General features: G+C 33.6%; 3 protein-coding genes across 5 annotated transcripts; 1 reads left to right on the top strand and 2 right to left on the bottom strand.

Annotated features, from left to right (window-relative positions):
- Positions 1-1,156: 1,156 nt before the first annotated feature.
- LOC124836177 (aluminum induced protein with YGL and LRDR motifs) lies at positions 1,157-3,828 on the top strand. The gene is made up of 4 exons (XM_047311283.2): positions 1,157-1,523; positions 2,663-2,903; positions 2,992-3,112; positions 3,316-3,828. The coding sequence occupies exons 1-4, from the start codon at positions 1,324-1,326 to the stop codon at positions 3,504-3,506; spliced, it is 753 nt and encodes a 250-aa protein (XP_047167239.1). The 5' UTR covers positions 1,157-1,323; the 3' UTR covers positions 3,507-3,828.
- Positions 3,829-3,901: 73 nt separating this feature from the next.
- On the bottom strand, positions 3,902-7,191 carry DMC1 (DNA repair (Rad51) family protein). Its single transcript, XM_047311265.2, has 15 exons — positions 7,076-7,191; positions 6,907-6,992; positions 6,572-6,663; positions 6,409-6,480; positions 6,287-6,325; positions 6,071-6,128; positions 5,924-5,969; positions 5,789-5,834; positions 5,426-5,487; positions 5,220-5,286; positions 5,036-5,128; positions 4,867-4,935; positions 4,723-4,801; positions 4,359-4,525; positions 3,902-4,104 (listed from the first exon to the last, which is right to left on the bottom strand). Exons 1-15 carry the CDS (start codon positions 7,090-7,092, stop codon positions 4,060-4,062), a joined length of 1,038 nt encoding a protein of 345 aa, XP_047167221.2. The 5' UTR covers positions 7,093-7,191; the 3' UTR covers positions 3,902-4,059.
- A 2,155-nt stretch (positions 7,192-9,346) lies between these two features.
- On the bottom strand, positions 9,347-16,939 carry AUG2 (HAUS augmin-like complex subunit). Of its 3 annotated transcripts, none has more exons than XM_047311245.2 (8): positions 16,618-16,939; positions 16,242-16,524; positions 12,448-12,579; positions 12,093-12,218; positions 11,880-11,984; positions 11,486-11,554; positions 10,253-10,366; positions 9,347-9,810 (listed from the first exon to the last, which is right to left on the bottom strand). In XM_047311245.2, exons 3-8 carry the CDS (start codon positions 12,568-12,570, stop codon positions 9,529-9,531), a joined length of 819 nt encoding a protein of 272 aa, XP_047167201.1. In that variant the 5' UTR covers positions 12,571-12,579; positions 16,242-16,524; positions 16,618-16,939; the 3' UTR covers positions 9,347-9,528. The 3 variants fall into 3 exon arrangements, with proteins under 3 accessions (XP_047167201.1, XP_047167209.1, XP_087953527.1); XM_047311253.2 differs by having other exon boundaries at positions 16,242-16,356; XM_088097401.1 differs by having other exon boundaries at positions 16,242-16,345.
- Between the last annotated feature and the right edge of the window lie 2,803 nt (positions 16,940-19,742).

Raw genomic sequence — 19,742 nt, 5'->3', positions numbered from 1 at the left:
CCATACTAGCATGTCGGACAATAAAACGTAAACTTAACAGGTAGTGTGCGCAAATGTTACTCGGTGCTATTTTAAGCGCATTAATTAAGGATAATATATTGAAGTTTTTATTTAAATATTATGAATACACCACCTAAGCATACATGCCCTTTGTTTTTTATATGATTTTTAATTAAAAAATTATTTTATTATTGGAGTGTTGGTAAACGATAAACTTAGTCAAAGATGAGTTGCATTTGGACATTGACTTCGATTTTGATGTATCTCTATTATAAAACGGAATTCTGTCGTGCTATTGCTCAAATGTCGGTTTACTTGTCTTGTAGTTTTAAAATAATACGAAATAGTTTCATTTTAATCTATCTATGATAAATAAGCAATTCAAGAGTTTAGTTGTCATCTCATATTATGTTGATTAATTGTGACTTAGCTTGTGGTAAAATACTAAAGTTTTTATTTTTCATCTTTATAAAAGGAATATTTCTCTCTCTCTAAAATTAAAATATTGTTTTTATTCATAATAATTTATCGGTTTATCTATCTCGTTATACATCATTTACTAACTTCTTTTTTATCATCTTTTAATTAGACAATTCTAATTTTTATCAAATAAAAATTAGATTATTTATTTAGTAAAATAAGTAATTAAATAATTTCTATATATTTAAAAATTACTAAACAATTTATCTTTTTAAAAATTGTCACGTAATTCTTTTAATACAATTCTTATACAATCATATATATTTTCATGTTTTTCAATTAACTACATATAGACATTGTGAAACCATATATATTGGACCAACAAATTTATTAATTTTGTTTTTTAAATTAAACGTCCAAAATTGCTTAGGAAGACTTGTTGCAATTTATTGGACATACTGTACATAAAATATTTCTATTGGAAATTGAGTAAATAAACTAGGTTACATTACATATTCTAATTTTTATTGTATAGAGAAAGAAAATTAAACATGAATTGCAATGTTTTTTCTCCAAAAATGAATTTCCGAGAATAGAAAACACAAAAGAATCATAGAAAAAAAAGAAGACAAAAAGTAAACGGCTAAACGCCAAGAAAGGTCGTTGGAACTTGCAACAGAGTGGTGTACGATGGGCATTGGCCATAGAAAAATTCTAAAAATTATCCAAAAAGAGAAGGGGCATAATGGGTAAAAATTGAAGTGATGTTGAATTGCAGAGAAGCTTATATTTAGTTCGTCGCATCGTTCATTGTTTAGGATCTGGTTTCGATTTCTGCTGCTGACTGCGTTTTATCTGTTGTATCATTTCACATCTTCACACCCAACCAACCATCCACCAAAAATGTTGGCGGTTTTTGACAAATCGGTGGCAAAGAGCCCTGAGGGTCTTCAGAGCCCTCAATCAAATTCCGTTTCAGCCTTAAAAGATGGGTTTCTCGCACAGCACTTCTCTTCCGTTCACCCTGGTTCCGTCACCGTTAATCTTGGCACTTCGGGTCTCCTCGCCTATTCTCTTCACAAACAGAACCCCCTTCTCCCAAGGTCCATCATTTTCTCTTCTTTTTTCGATGTCTTATTTCCCCTTCATTTTGGATCCAAAAGAAGGACTCATTTGAGTGTGTGTTTCTTTATGTTCATTTTCCTTACCCTTTTATTTTCATTATTTTTTTTTCCTTCTCGGGTCATCGTCTTAGACGTTTGAACTGAAGGGAGATTAAAGTTGATTCTTTTTCTTGGTAAACTCATTAGGTTTCCGTTTTGTATTTCTTGATCTTGGAAGTAAATTTGTCGCCGATGTCTTTGTAAACTCAACCTGCTTGTTATTTTATGTTTCTGAGTTTGAATCTCAAACTTTTTAGGATAACGGTGTGTAGTTGAAGCTTTCATATTGCTTGACATTTTATTGTAGAATTCGATTATTGATTAATGGAAAATGTTGGATTCTTTTTTCTTTTCTTTTTATGTTCTTGAGAGTTATTCTTGTTTGTTTTCATCATCTTGATCGTTATTGATTATTATTGTTCTGGCTGGACCTTTGACCGAACATTAGATTTCATCTCCTTAGCTTATTAGCACGCGCGTGATTCTGTGTTTCAATTTTTATTTTTATTTTTGTTCTGGCATTATCTATCTTGTTTCTGTTGATGGCATTAAGTCCGAATACAAGAAAAAAGTAGTAACTACCATGTATGAGAATCCTTTAGATATAGCACCTCTTTTTAGCTTTCTCACAGATCTTAAAATATATTTTGTTAGAATATTAACTGTGTATTCTCAGTCCTCGCCCTTCCTTTTGTCTTCCTTTCCCAGTTCCCACCAGTAGAAGTCATTCTAAGGTAGTTTTGCTGTACCATTTGTAATCTTTCTACCTTAGTCTTAACTGTTTTCTATTGCTTCTTGTTATGTTACTTCAGTGGTTTTAATGAGATCAAAGTAAGTTCACATGTCACAAGGTTGTAGTTCTTCAGCTTGAGCCTTAGAGCAATACCTACCTAATCATTCATGTTCAATGTTAAACTGAAATTCTCCTCTACTTTCTCTTTGATCAGTAAAATGACAATTTTGAAAATCCTGAATTCTTGTCATCTAATTTTATGAAAGAAACTGGACACTATAAAGTTGTGAAAGATTTCTCTCGTAAAGATTACTCTCTTGATATACTGATTTTCTTACGTTGCCAGGCTGTTCGCTGTTGTGGATGACATTTTCTGCTTGTTTCAAGGTCACCTTGAGAACGTTGCGAATCTTAAGCAACAATATGGATTGAATAAAACGGCTACTGAGGTAACCATTATCATAGAGGCATACAGAACTCTAAGAGATCGTGGTCCCTATCCTGCTGCTCAAGTTGTGAGAGATTTCCAGGGAAAATTTGCGTTTATTCTGTATGACAGTAGTGCTAACACTGCATTTATTGCTGCAGTGAGTTATCCTCGATTCAGCTCATTTCCTGTCTATTTGCCAATGTTTTTCTTTTCTAACTTGAGATACATATCCTGGTTGTTGAAAGGATGCTGATGGGAATGTTCCCTTTGCTTGGGGAACTGATTCCGATGGAAATCTTGTTCTTTCAGACGAGGCAGAGATCGTAACTAAGAGCTGTGGGAATTCCTTTGCACCATTCCCCAAAGGTAATATTAAGATTTGTTTTGAAAAGGCAATCTGAACTAAATAAGAACCCAGTGCTGAACATCACACCACCCTTAGAATCACTCTAGTTGTGCTACAATTGATGGTTTCTTTTCTTTCTGGACTACCATTGTGTAATCGTTTATTTTGCAATTACGTTTGTTCCATATTGGGCATCAATGTAACATTTGATCCCCATGTTCAGGATTTTTCTTTACAACATCCGGAGGATTGAGCAGTTTTGAGCATCCACTTAATGAGGTGAGGCCTGTGCCGAGGGTTGGTAGTTCAGGACAGGTGTATGGTGCCAATTTCAAGGTGGATGCTGAGACTAAGAAGGAATCAACTGGCATGCCAAGGGTTGGGAGTGCTGCTAACTGGTCAAATAATATATGATTGCGACCCCGTTCTGTTTGAATTAAGGCTTTTATCATAGCCGATTTCGGCTGAATTTTAAAATTCTGGTTCTGTTCCCATGATTTTACTTTGAGGCTCTAGCGAGGCTTGGCTTATCATATTAAGCTATACAATTTGCTTGGAGCAAATATTGCGCTCATTCTCTCTTGTCACAGGTCATGTAATAATATCAACTTGTGGACAGGTTCATCCTAGAAATTATGATTGTACGGCTTTTTTTTTTGTCTCGAATTTTAGCCATATCTGTACCATACTTTGACCATTAATATATAATAATATGAAAACATGATCTCTCTATGAAGTCAACTGCAGTGAGAATGTTAATGTTTGTGAGACGTTGAAAATGCAAAATATTTTGCTACTTGCTATAAAGGAAACGTTTATAACTAAGGGGAACTCGTCACTGAAATATACTAAGTAACAACACTTTTCATACAAGCCGTGAGCAAATATCTAGAAGATTAAGGTTAATAGAAATATTCAGCCACTGTTGTCGCTTTTGTGATTCGTCCCAGAAGTTAGAATCGCCTTTTTAGTCCTTAGCGTCTGCAATGCCCCCTGGTGTTATCTGGAACACGTAACCCTGTCAAGAAAATACACGCTGATGATAGAACCTCATTCTCAAAAGCATTGCAACTGTTTTCAGTGGCTATAATAATGCTTTTGCCCCCATTTTTAAAATCCAGCTAACGTGACTTGGTTATTTAGAATTACGATAAAGGTCCCTTTGTTTTTAACAATCATAGTTTCATAACTATTTGGGGTGGATTTGATTAATTTTGTGATTACTGGACGAGTAGATTATTTTTAAAGGAGCAAAAAAAAGGATATTGCTTCAGCCTCTGGCAGGTTGGGGGCGTCAAACACTTTGCAAATCCGCTGTTCCCCTTTTCCTTTCCTGAACATCAACCTTACTGTGGCTGCATGGGCTAGCACATGCCCTCCTGCTGGTTTCTTTGGATCAGTTACGAACACCCCGCCTCCTGGATCAGCTATGACTGCAACCAAAACACAAAATATCGTGTAGATAAATATACACTTTATTCTCATAAAAGCCCCAACTAAAACTCGAATGCTACTGCTATTACTTGTCATAAATTACAAGCTTCAAAACAACCAATTTGGAACTTGGGAGTGAAAACCTAATCCCCTTCCTCCAAAAGCAAACTCTTATATCAACAAACGGAGAATTTACCTTGATTTGTCATATAAACTGCAACATTGAACTCCTCAGCTATCTTTATTAATCGAGAAAGCATCTGTGCCAGTCTTTGCTGAAAACGATTGTTCAAGTCAGCAAAAGTTGACTCAGGGAGCGGATAAGTGCTAAATAACAGACCTGACGCTCTGCAAGCTCTCCTCTTCCAGAAAAGTCTACCCGAAACAGAGCAATCACCGAATCCACAATCTGCCACAAATCAAAATTCCTTAACTGTCCATATCCATGCATGATTCCTGATATTACAAACTGCGAAGATAACGTTGTTACTAAGTTAATAAGACCTCACCAGAAGTCTGAATGGCTCCTCGGACATTTTAGCAGCCAACCCAAGCAGGAGATTGTACTGATGCTCGTAAGTGTAGGCACGAGCATATATAATCTTGTGCGACAAACAGAATATGTTTAGGTGTCAACAGCAAATTATTTCCCTTCAGATCCTAATTATGATATATGGTTTCGAGAATACTTACATTGTCCAGTACAGCCCCAGGATCCATGCCAAATCTCTCAGCTATGGGAACAATTCGGTCAGGTCGGCTGCAGTTATTTGTGGATGAATGGGAAACATTTATATAATTTGGATGACGTCAGTTGAAAAAACAGTCACAAGTTATCGATTGAGAGAGGTCACTATTTAAGTTCTTAAGTAGTTGTTAAAATAAGAAAGAAAACATACAAAGTTCCTTCTGTGTCAATGTAAGCAACTTTTCCGTTGCCTCCCCTCATATTAGTTGGCAGCTGGAGAGGTCAGGAAAGATCAGTATGCAGTATACACCAAATAGGCAAATATTTCAATGTGCGTGGAAATAAGACTACCACGTACGCATACCAAATTAGTATTTAAGAAGCTACCATATTTGTTCTATGCATACAATAGATAGAATAATGTGATTCAGAAAAAGGGAAAAAAAAATAGTCGCAATCCCAATGCCATAGGTTACAAGAAAACACGACAGAGCAGCTTTTCAATCACAAATACTCATTTATAGCAATTAACGCCTAACATGTCATGACCAAACATCGAGCATAGAATATAAACCTGAGTGGAAACACAGAGAGTATGAGCAAGCTGTGTTTTCCCCGATCTGAAACAGTAAACAATATTCTTAGAATGAACATCTCAAACTGAAATGTATCAAATCTATCAGAAACTTTATACGAGCTGTGTTCTCACCGGAATTCTCCAAACGCTTCTGTAATGGCTAATGTCTCGATCCCACCTATTTAGAAAGAAGAATTCAGAGGGAAAACATATAGGACCAATAGAGAATCAGATTTTCTAGTCACAAAACAGTACGAGATTCATTCAGTGTAAGGCTACCTCCTAGCAATTCATCAAGCGCTTGGCTTCCAGTAGTGATTCGGATCACTGACTTCCTCTGTGGTAACAAAGGAAGAATAAATGCACACTCAAAGAAAATTAATTACGATTACTTAAGCCTAATGAAAGCTATTGTAATTCTTAAAACATCACAGACATGCAGATCTAAATGGAATCCAAAATTCAAAAAACTTCCAAAAACAATAAACAACGTACTTTGAGCAATGCGTCGCTTCCGGTAATATATCCAAAATTCTGCATCGCAGGAAAGGTCAAATTATGAAGAGCTGAAATAGTATTAAGGAATAACTTAGATTTCATACGCTACGATATCTTACCACAATCTTCTCAGCAGCCTCGCAGATCTTATCGACCTTGGCCTCGGATAGACCTTTGATTCCAGTCAAGTTCTACGAAAATATAACAATTATGTTAGCAATTAAAGTACAGAGCTACTCCACGTCCTAGATATTTAAATTAGAGATGTGTTTTAAGTTAAACCTTCTTTGTGTGCATCATCAAGCCATTGCAGGTATATATCCCTGCGTCCTGAAGCTTCTTCACATCTCCGGCATTGATGCCTTGAGCAATCACTGCGTAGAAGCGTATGGATGTGAATCGAATGCAAACGAATATTCCACTAATCAAACGAGTGCAGAATTGAGTTTTTCAAACTAGATCGTTGTTCTATGAAAAATTGAATCTAACAAGAACTCTCGGCAAAGAACGGAAAAAATGAAAATAGAAAATAACTGTAAAATGAAGAGCGAAGAGCAGTTAAGAATATATATATAGAGAGAAATCGAACGAGAAACTAGAGTAGAGAACGACAATACATTTGTCGATAGCTTCGAAGAGGTCTTCATCGTCTTCGATGTCTTCTCGTTCGACGAGCTGTAACTGGCCGCTGGATTCTTCGGATCTGAAAAGTCATCGCCGATCAAACTGTGAGGTAGAGTTCAGATTCTGAGATGAGAAGAAATGGCAATAGATTATGTGACTTACTTGAGCGTCGCAAGCATCGTGACTCCGGAAAGAAAGTATAAATGTGTCTAAAGAACAGTGAGAGAGTTTTTGAATTATGAATGAGGACTGAAGAAGTGAGGGGGATCAACATATATAGGGCTCGAAACGAGAAGGACATATTCTTTGAAGCTGAAAGGGAGAGCATACGCAAACGGTTAGCGTTCCCGCGTTTCTATTTCTCTCTCTAACTTGCCATTTTCATTTGCTTTTTTTTTATTCATGTTTAAATAAATTTGTAAAAATACGATCAAATTAAAATTGAAATACAAATAAGAAATATAATAAAAAATTTAAATGATAAAAGATTATGATGTTATTTGTCACGTGAAAATCCATACTAATTTTTACGTTTTCAGTTTATATTTATAAAGTTTATTATAAATTTTAATTTGCTGTCTGAGTTTATTCAATTTAGTATTAATATTTTTTTCTCAAATTCATCTTCATTTTCTTTGATTGTATTTTTTGATCTTTGATCTTTGTGTTGATATCGTTAAAATAATTAATAAAAAAGAATCTCAGTTTCATTTGAATTAATAGTTTTTCGATCTTAATTTTTTTAAAAATATTCAAAATATTCACGTTAGGCTATCACGTCGCATATTAAGATATTTTAAAAAATATTCACAATATTCACGTTAGACTATCATGTCGCATATCAAGATAAATGACATGTCAGGATTAATGCTTTATATTTAATTTGATTATTTTTATTTTTATTTAATTTAATTTTGTTTAAATATAATAATTTTGTTCATCTTTAATTTGACATCAAATTTAATTTTTATTTAAATATTATATTGATATTTTTGTTAAAATTTAAAATTTTTTAAAATATTTTTTAATTAGGATTATAATTAATTTAAAATTAGAATGAAAATTTACAATTTAGGATTAATGCTATGGATTTAAATTTTTAAGAGGTTAAAAAATTACCTAAAGTAATGTTATTATCTACTTTTTAACCTCATAAAATTTTAAAAATTTCATGTGATTGTTAACCTTTTAGAATTTAAACCAATAATATTATTCTTTACTTTTAAAATTTTCAATCTGATTTTAAACCAACTTTAACTCTAAACTAAAAATATTTATTAAACTATCAATATAACATTTATATAAAAGTTAAAGTTAGTTTGAGTTTAAAGAAAAACAAAATTATTTTACATTTTGATTAAATTGAATATAAAATACTAACCTAATATATTACATTACAATACGATGTTGACTTAACATATTAAGAATTTTTTATATTAAAAAATTAAAATTTTAAGAAAGTAACTAAAAAGTCACAGACATTCTTCACATATAATTATTTAAACAATGTTGGAGAAAAAATTAAATTAATAAAAATTAAAATTAAATTAAAATTAAATTAAAAATGTATATTAAAATTAAATTAAATAAAATAGAAATCAATATTTAAACTATAAATTTAATGTAAGAAGTGGGAAGTAGAACATAATTAAAATGAGTTTGGTATACAGGAGAAAAATGAGTTATACGGTAAAAAAATATATAAAAGAAATAAAATAAAGTATAAATATTCATTTCCACTCTTTTATTCTCTTTCATAAAAGTCTTATCAATCCATCCTTTTACCGGTAATTCTGGCACGCCCTGAGACATGAATTAGCTAGAGTTCAGAAAAACTAGCAAATTTATTGTTCCAATTTTAGTTTAGCTGTCCATTTTAATTTTTTTTTAGTCTGCGTTTTTATGTTGTATCTAGTTTTGTAAGACATCGTAAGTTATAATAATCTGGTCTCGTCTCATAATTTTACATAAGATTTTCAAAACTACAAGATAAACCATGAATATAACGAGACATACAAGTTTAATATTTTTATAAACTTAATGTTTATAGTCTCGAAACTTAAACACAAATTAAAATTTGTCGTTCTTATTAAATTTGATACTTTTTAGTTTTCAAACTTAAAAAATTAAATAAATGTATATTTTTTGAACTGATATTTAAACCGAAATGTACTAATGTTTGTAATTAAGTCAAACGTTAGGTTGATAACTATTTAAAAATTTTAACTGAGTTGGTTCAGAAAAATTATATTTATTCCTTTTTAAAATTTAAAAAATCAAAGTTTATGACACGAATGTATTCCAATTTCACATTAAGATTTAAGAACTAAACACGTTTAAATTTAATTTTATCATGAACTTGACTACATCTTTATTTATATGAAGCGCTGAATTTATAAGAGAATTTCACACATTAGTTGTGACAATTTCTGGTGACAGGGAAATATATAATTCTTAAATAACAATGACGAGTAATTGATTTGCAAAAGCAAATGAGTATATCACACAGGGTACGTACAGTATGTTAGATAGCTACGTAACATACTTCTTTCACTGAGGGAAGAAAAAGACAAGATCCTTGGGCTTGTCCAAATATTCTGACGGATCTCAGTTACCTAGCTGTTTACATCTTCCACCTGATCTAGGTGTTGCCTCCTTTGATTTCTTATTCCTAAGTCGTCATAATTTGATTCAGTTTTCCATGGAGGTGGGGTTAAACAATCAGAAACTCCCGGTACCCTTTGGGAAGGATCACCCGCCGGTGTCCTAGTTAGAGGAGAATCAAAATGGCCCACTCGCAGTTTTTGAAGTGCTGCAAATGACTCTCTTGTGGCAGACATGGCTTCAAAGAACCGAGTGCAAGATGCCAAAGCTACAGGAATGGGTCGAAGCATTTCCTGGGAAAAAGGCAAAAAGTAATTTCATTTTAAATGCAAGAAGCAAACAAAATAAAGTTTGGCCAAAATTACTACACATGATGTACTCAATGCAATGTCTGCACACCTTCCGAACATACAACAAAATTATGGTTTGTTATGCTCAAAATAAGAAATACTACAGGCTTATGTTTCACATGTCAATGAATCATGGTGCCTTTTCTCAAAACTCCATTTATAGTATCGCAGGCTAATTGATCGGACTTAAATAGACTTCTAAATTTAGTATGTCAAAGTGGACTTAAATAGACTTGTAATTACTCACTGAGTCATATTCTTGATGTACTCACGTCACAATTATATGGATGCATATTGGTTTAAGAATTAAGACAAAATGGAAACAGAATGCCCAAACATCTAATCGTGATTAGCTTATAACAAGAAAAGGAATCTAGAAGCCTACCCCCCAAACTGAAGGAGGTTCTTTGAAATTCTGACTCCACTGAAAATCTGCCACTGAAGCTGTCAAAGCACCATAATCACTAGCTGCCTTCATCAGAAGTTCAGAGAATTGTTTCTGCACAAATAAGAGAAATGTATCAAAAAAATTACAATGCCTGTCTTATATTGATTAAAATTTTCCACTTAAAAATAATTAAACATTTATATCAATCTTCAACTAAAGTTGGTCGTAAGGATATATGGTAATATTAGAACTAATTTGTTCTTGCCCCCCGAAATTTAATTACAATTAGTTTTAGTCCCCATAGTTTTTCTTTTGGTTGTCATGCTTACAAATTGTTTAATTCTTGAAAATGATCCTAGTGGTTTATTGATAACGTAGCATAAATTTAGTGATGCCACGTCGTGTGTAATCTCAGTTGTTGCTAATGTGGCATGTTTAGAATCTAGATGCATGTCAAGATCATTAAATGATAATAGTTGTTGTAAAAGATAAATTTACGAGGACAACCAAAACCAACAAATTTTTTTACAATAAAATAAAACCAAAATTTCGTCATATCTGTAAGGAACAGAACTAAACATTTAAGGCAAGAATCAATCATATCAATTGATCACATGGTAGCACAATTGGACAGTAATGATTCAATTTCGAAATTAGCAGAAGTCGGGTATAAATTTAAGTATAATCCTTAACTTTAGTTCTAATTTTACAGAAATAGCTTGTAAAAAAACAGTGCACTTCAGCGGAGCAAATAACCAGAATAATTGAACACACTCATGTAAGCTCAGTGGCTGATAAAGCACAGTACATAAATATTTCAGCCTATGTACATCATACTGCATAGGTAGTATATTGACATGCAAAGAGATGAACTATATTCCAATTACAATGGATGGCGAGGCAACATAGCCTCTCAATGAGTAATTTATGATGGATAGAGACTTTTATTTCATATCTAACAGTTTCAAATGAAGTCACTATATCACGTTTTTCCCACAATGCTGCATTTTGTAACAAGCTTTATTTAAGAAAAGTAATGAAACTATCACATTATAGACTTCATCTAGCAAACTCAGAAATTAAACACAATAAGATAATGTATACTAGCACAATGGTTAAGAGAACAGACAAATACAGGCACATGTGCCTATGCATGCCACAGGATGGCCAATCCGTGATCAAATTAACTTTGTAGAGATTTATAGTGCATTAGTTTAATATTAATTTAACCTGATATTCTGCTTCAACAGGAATGCAATCAAGGGAATATGGCTGCTGCAAGCGAGCTATAATGCGGTCCTGTCAAATTTGATAATGAAATCGTGTCAGAGAGCATATAATAGGTTGTCTAATTATATCTAGATAACTTAAGCCCTAACTCTAACTGTTCATCAGGAAAGCGAACAAGAGAATAACCAAGCATAAAGTGAGACTTGTGAAGAAATTCTCTTATTATTGTCTAAATGTTACTAAGTAAGCCTCTCCAGGGATGTTCATGGAATTTCGTCACTGATGCCCTTGCTCTTCTCAATTGATAAATGTGAAGAATAATGGACTCAACCTAGAAAATATGATTCTGATACACTAAGGCAGTGGTAGATGAAGGGGGCAAATCTTATATTACCTTGTTCTGAATAACATCTTTGAGTATAGTAGTAATCCTCGCCAATGTCTCAATCTTCTTTTCCATTTCACTCACATGAGTCAAATGTGCAACATTTTTGTCATCCTACAAATTTTACAAATCTCAAGATGAGTATAAAAATATAAGTTAGAATAAAACATCAAAAGAAGCCATTGGTTTTACTATGTAAACAACCAAATGTCTAAGCCTGACCTTTCGACCTTGAAGTTCAACTTGCAAGTCTGCGATTTTTCTTTGGACAGTAGTTAGTTCTCTCAAAACCCTGATCAAGTCCTCCCCCTTTTCCCCAGTTGTGGGGGATGAATTCTGAAGTCCTTCCTGGAAAGAAAGAGAATGATGTGACACAATTTTTCAAACAAATAGTGAGAATTGGATGAAAAAATAGACGAGTGCTAGCAATTCACCCTTCTACTCATTAATATTTATTGAAAACTACAGAAGCATCAGTAAGGTTCATTAGATTAGTAAGACCTGCAGAATTTTATGATTTTCAATAAATTCAAACTATTAGAGTGTTTGCAAACTTTTTGCAAAGACAATATCGTACCTGGGATGGGGGAGGGGACATGGAGAAACCAAGATCAGCAGCAATTGATAGAGCATCGGACATTCCCCCAATACGTTTCACTGGCTTCCTCCCCACCCAACTTGATTCGCTTGCCATTGACATTTTCAAATCCTAACACAAACAACAGCAGTTTTTTTAATTAAAGTTCCACCTTAACTAAAACCTGTAAAAATAAACAGGCATTGAAAATTTAATTTTGAGGAATTATATAAGCCTCCAACAATGGTTTCTATAAACATAATATATATTACATGGTGGGTAAGACACTGTTAAACTACTTTTTAGTCGCCTAAAGCATAACAAATTCAGTTTCCGCACTAATAAAGTATAGGGATAACCAAGCATCAATCCAAGAACTTGGCAAAATTAAGTTTTAAAATGTAAAGTTAAGTCTTATATTTACTATTTATTAACTACAAAACAAGGTGGGGAAAAGAAATGAAATTAAAAAGAAAAAAAAAAATTAAAGAATCTAACTCAAACTGATCTTAAACTAAACTAAGCCTATATGAAAAATAAGAAAAAGAATTTAAGAATCTCCTAACCTTGTAAACATTATTATGCATGCAATTCAAAAACAGCAACTAAAACTAACCTATGAATGCTATGAATTAATGATACAAGAAGACTAGAAGTAAAACTTGATATGGAAACTAATGATGCATGAAAGCAACGAACAGTTTAATGAAAAGAAACGGTATATACACATATCAGAACCAAAAGAATGGAAAATTTCACCATCTAAGCTAATGAACCTAATCTCTATTCAACAGGAATACCAAAATCAAAGAATCAGAACAAGAAGAATTGGTTAGAACAGAAATTAGAATCAAACTCATATAGGATTAGTGCAAAGAATGTTTGATCACAATTCAGGAAGACATCCTGTGAAAATAAGCCCACTTTGGGGTCTTAAAGTTCATTTTCAGAACTTAAAAACAGTGATCTCTACTCAATTCACCAAACCAAAGTGAATCCAACTCAAATTTGTGATTCTAACCAATATCAGATGCTACAATATACTCTAACAACTATTACCTATTCTACAATCATCATTATCAACATATCAACTTGAATTCTCTCAACAGAAGCTGACTAAAATATGCAGAAAGAGTACCTAAGTTCTAATCATTGTAGCCAAATTTAAAAGCATAACCTAAACTTCTTTCAATCAAAACGAACACATAAACATTTCATCTACTCAGAACATTGCAAGAAACTAAGCAGAATTAATACAAGAAATATAAAAGCAACATGTTCGAAATAAAATTTAAGTAAAAACCTAAATTTAAATGCAAAATCAAAGCTTAACACTAAATCACAAATTATCAGATGCGTAAAACTAATTTCCAAAACAATAGAAGTCAAAACAATGGAAACTATCATTATCTAAAACATTCAACAATCTAAAAGCACAACTGAAACTATAGAAAGTGTAAAAACTGAGTAAAACTCCAAAATAGAACCAGAATTGAAAGTCAGAATAGAACAAGTGCACAAAATTGAAATGAAAATAGAATTACAAGTAAAAAGTCACCGAGAAAAGCACGCGGAGATGCTCATGGGCTGTCACCACTGTGAATCTCGATCAACAGTCCAAGAGCACAAAATCTACTCTCTAATCGCGCAGAGAAAAAAAATCTAAGAGAAACCTAAATCGCGCTCTCTATGCTACACTATCTCCTTCTAAACTAAAGGAAATGGGGTGCAAACACTGAACAGAGGTGAATGGGGTGCAGGTTTTCTAAACAATATATTCAACGCTGAAAAAGGCTTCATTTAATGCACACACATAATTTCCCAACAAATCAATTTCTTATGTATAACAACATCTATTAATTAGAAGGTATTTATGAAAATTGGAGATGCAAGATGAAAGAGTTGGAAGTGCAGAGTGAAACACCCTTAGCTCAATTAGCCCAGGTGCAGCCCAATTATCCAAGGGCACCATTGCAATAAAATCAAGTATGAATAGGGATTGATCAACAATTAAGGAAAAGACTTTTTAGCAATAACAAAAACAAAAAAAATATAATAAAATAAAACCTAATTAAACAAAAATTAAAGAAAAAGATTTTTTTATTAAAAATTTCAGAAAAAGATTAATTTTCTAAACACTAAAAATACATCTAAAAACCTATTTTTAACTAAAACTCTATAAAACTAAAGAATTAAAGGAAAAACTAAAAATTAATCATAATTCTATACCATTAAAAACAAAGATGAACTAAAAATGACTTCTAAACACAAATAAAAGTGCAAATTAGATAGTTATCAGACAAAGTCTGCAATCTGGTACCTAAACCTAGCTTCAATTTGATGAAATACTAACCAAAGTGTTAAGTGCATGCTCAGTCGCAATCAATATTTGGAAAATAATCACTTCTTTTAACAGCTCTTCCAGAAAACTATGAGATGACAAGTAATGTTCCAGCACTTTGAATTGAACTATATTTTCATGTTCAAACAGACTTAAAAGTTCAATACACAGGGAGTAAATTAATAAACTAATAGGTCCGATCCCAAACTCATTAAACATGTATATTCCATCACCTGATAAAAACAGTACTCTGAACCATGACTACAAAAGATACAAACTAAATTTAACTAAAATAAATCCATGCAGAATCTCAGTTTAACATCCAACTATATTACCCAATCTAAAATCAAAGAGAGAAAAGACACTAAAGAAATAAAGAATGTAAGACAATGAATTTATTTCAAACTATGCTGAGACATAGTATTTTTTTTCATGCAAATTGACTGGCTAACAAATTATGAACAAGGTTAATTGTCAATTTGCTGTGGGAAGCAGCATTGGCACAACGGTTAGGATGGTGCCACGTGACTAAGAGGTCACAAATTCAAGGCATGAAATCAACCTCTTACAAAATGCAAGGTAAGATTGCCTATAATAGATCCAAAATGCGGCCGACCCTGCCATGGCAATAATTTTATAGGACTGGGTAGCCTCTTTTTGTTAATGCGGTCTGTCAACTAAAAAGAAACTGTCTACAAACTAATGGATTTTGGCCACAAAGGGCATGCAAACCCATAAGGAAAGATTTTTCTTTTTCTGACAACTGCTGAACCATACCTCTTTGGTCTTTGTTGAGGATAGAGGTTTGTTGCATAATGAATGTTTAGAGTAATGCTATTAAACCTGGTGTGGTCATTAAGACTCAGCTGTAGCACTGGGTCACTGGTTCAAGTAGTGAGTCATTAATTGAACTATATATGTGCAGGTGCCATGTCTGTAATTCATACTCAACGTAAATAATTCATGACGAGTAGCAAACTAGCAACAAGCAAGTATTCTTTTATCTTCAAAACATAACGTAATTTGTTTGCTAATAGAACAGAACAGATCACAGAAATTACATAAAAAAGGAAATCAATCGCCGCACCCATATTCCTTAAGCGAACAATAAGGAAATTACAATGAATAAAATATTACTACCTACTAAAGATTTGAAAAGTCATAATATAATCAAGAAGTTTAATGTAGTCAACAAGTTAAATAGGTGTACATAGCAAAGAACAAATAAGTGACAATATAATTCCAAATAATTCTAGCAGCAGAAAAAAAATAAGCAGGCAGCAAACACTTTGAGATTCCCTTGACATTAGATAAGACGGGTAGTTCTCTTTACAGAACTCAAGAAGCAATTGCCAATCCAGAAATTTGTCAAAATAGCATAAATCTATGACAATGATCTTCAACATATGCAAAATGAGTGTGTAATTCAGCCAAATAAATAGGATTTATTTACCTATAAAGCTTCACAAGATCACCCTTAAAGCCACTCCAGCCACGAGCCCAGAAAGTTGAGATAAAGCTAAAAAAAATTCCGGCGTGCGAGACCGGCCCGATTTACTGTCCAAGCTCTTTTACAAAATCAGAAGAAGGTTTAGACGAGGGAATGGGGGAAGGATTCGGGTGAGGGAAGGGAGGAAAGTTCTATTGATAAAATCTTTATCCCTTTCATTCACTGATTCACCCGAGCTCTTGATCATGGAAATAACACTCCATTTTAAATGTTCCTCCTCTTACATCTTATATGATAAAATTCAAAGCATTAAAAACAAAAAGGTAAAAGCATGACAAAAATTACACCAACGGGAAAGTGTGGGTTGAGGGAAGAGTACCTGCGCCGGGAAGAAAAGAAGAAATCGTCTATTGCGGACTCGCCAACTGAATTCCAAGAACAATGGTTCCGACGGATTGATTTTCCGGTGAGATTCCAGCGAGTAAGGACACGTGCGTCTGTCTCGATTTGAACCGATGTTCGACGAGGTTCAAACGATTTCAAGTGCTAACTGCGTCTGTATTTCGGATCTGACTTAGAATACACGATGGCTGACATTGAAGAACAGAGTAGAAGAGAAATCATTCGCCCTTCGCCTATTTTCCTCCCTTTAACGGCAACACTGAGAAGACATTTGAATATGGGTTTTCTTAAAATAAACATGAGGAATAGTTCATTATTTTTCTATTGATTATGCTTCCTATTAACTTTATGTTCTATTTGTAATTTTTCTTTTTTATTTTAATATATGTATTAAAATAAAAAATAAAATTCAGGTTGGAAAACTTCCACTTTTTTCAGAACTTCCTTTTCAAACTTCTCTGAATATTTCCCATGGTATTTATAAAAGAATAATGAGTAAATACAAATAAAAAAACTAAAAAATGTAAAGATAACTAAACTCACACATTATGTAAACTTATAGGTCGTGGGAACCATCTTGAGAACATTGATCATGGCCTCAAAAACCTCCACCAGAGTTCAACTATTGAGATTTCTCAAGAAAAAACATCACAAACACAGAAAGGAAGGCTCGTATAAAGGTCATGAAAGAAGCATCTATATCTTACAGCTCATAAATATTCAAATCTAAAAAGATCATCAACCTAATAACACATAGATGAGATGTTTCATGGGATTTAATACAACACCCCATTCCTTCTTAATAATGTATGGAGCTAAAACCCTTTAACATACTTCTGAATAATCCTTAATGAGAGACAAATGCGAAAAAACCCATAACTTTTTTGTCATCCATATCATGGTTATAAAATAAAAATAAGCTTTTTAATCTATAAAAGTACGTCATGTTTGTGTTTGTGTTTATATTGTTGGACGGTCACCGGTTTATTGGATGACATTGACTTGTATAAAAATATAAGTGTTTTTTTTTTGGACTGGTATCCTGTTATATGACCTAAAAGAATGCATAATGTTTAAATTAGGATTTTTTGGAGATCAAAAGATGAAAATTGAGTATCTTTAAGAAAATAAATCACTAAGAGACACTTAGATAAGAGAATGGTGAAAGTGTGTGCTATATATATATATTGTTACTTTTTTAAATAGGTTAACCAGTTCATATTATATAGAAGCATATAATATAGTAAGTCCACATTTTAATATAAGAGAACAATTAGAAGTAGACTGTAAGTAAAGTATTAAAATTACAGTCATCCCAAAAAAAGTCATAATTTAAAAACTTCCTACTTAACAGAGTATTTCAAAACAATACTCAGTTAAGAAATTCCTAAACAAACTAAGCAGCAACATCATCTTCCTCCAAAGCCTGCTCCAGAGGCACCTCATTCACCTCTGCTCACATCTAAGTGGATGATCATTGCAAAAGAAAAGCATACCCGGGCAAAACACAAACACAGAAGCAAGGGTGAGCTAGATATACAAAAATCATGTTATAACAGTCACAAGCAACATGCAAGTAAGAACAGATATACTACACTACACAAACATGACTTGTTGCACTCAAACTTGACTCGTCCGGACTTAGAATGATTGCCGAGCTATGGCGGGTCATGCACTCGTGGTGGCCTTTACTGCTTTGCAAAGTCACTGCCAATGGGTTTCACCCTACCACACTCACGAGGTTAGTCCGTTATCACTTACCCTAGGCCATACTGGAAGCACCCAATACTAGGACCTTCTACTACTACTCGCGACATGATTCAATCCTCACTACTGGAGAATGATTGACCCTTGTAGTTTCAGAATAACCCCCAAGTAGGAAGCTACCATGCAAATCATTTTAAACACTAAGGGCACCACCATGTAACCTTCCTTTGAGATCCATGGAATTACGTCCAATAACATAAGGCACCACCATGTAACCTCCTTTGAGATCCATGGAATTACGTCCATCAACCACACTTTTAAAACCACATACTTTCAATCACCAAACATGTCTCATACACTCGCATACTTTCAATATAATCACATTACCACCATCATATTATGCATTCCAAACATTCCACACACTTAATTCAACCAAAACAAGAGCAAAAGATAACTTTGGACTCAGAGGATTCGCACAGCGCACCCTATTCGCAAGGCAAATTAACTCGCTGAGGTGTTGTACCTCATGTCCCTCGCACAACGCACCCACTTAATTCGCTATGCGAATTAACTCGCTGAGGCTATAGGCCTCAGGTCTCTCGCATAGCGACAGGATTCGCTAGGCGAATCCACAAACAGAGAGCAGCACCCTCTGGTCATCCACACAGTGCATTAGCTCACACAGCGAATGACCCATACAGTGAGCACCTTCTACATGGTCTCGCTATGCGTGACAGCTCGCATAGCGAGTCTGCATAATCTGCAGAAAGCAAATTCTGCAGAATTATGCAACTCACACACCCTTTGCCATTTCTAGTCATTTTTCCCAACTTCTAACAATCATAATTCGTGTTTTATACTTAATTAAACTTATCTACACGATCCCAACCCTCCTTACTACAAATCTATAGTGGTTTAGACTCAAATTCTACTCTAGAACACCAAAATCCACAACTTAGGGACCCAAATCCAATTTTACTACTTGTAACTTGTTTTAGACCAGTTTGAAGTTCCTAACAAGTCAGAATTGACCTATCTGAGCTACCCAAACAGCCCAAACCCACACAAGATCTCCCATGCCCAAAATCGCTACCTCACTACCTTCAATTTGCCCCAAAACACTACAGTTTCACTTGACCCCTTATCTAATCACCTTCATAACATCTCTACCTCGCCAATGAACCCAAATCACAACAATACATTTTCCCCAGATCAATTTACAACAGTAATTTACAATTCCACATTTACTCATACAGATGCATACAAAACAAGGTCACTCTAAACACAAACTTGTTCATCAAACAGCAGAATATTACAGATTTCAACACATGCATTGTTCATACAACCCATAGAAAAGTATCTAACTCCCCTTACCTTAGAGTAACTTGACTGAAC

The sequence above is a fragment of the Vigna umbellata genome, chromosome 8 (genome assembly GCF_029865625.1).
Source record: "Vigna umbellata cultivar VRB3 chromosome 8, Vumbellata_1.0, whole genome shotgun sequence".
NCBI classification, from domain to species: domain Eukaryota; kingdom Viridiplantae; phylum Streptophyta; class Magnoliopsida; order Fabales; family Fabaceae; genus Vigna; species Vigna umbellata.
Note: the sequence above shows the minus strand (reverse complement) of the source record. Positions and strands in the feature narration are given on the sequence as shown.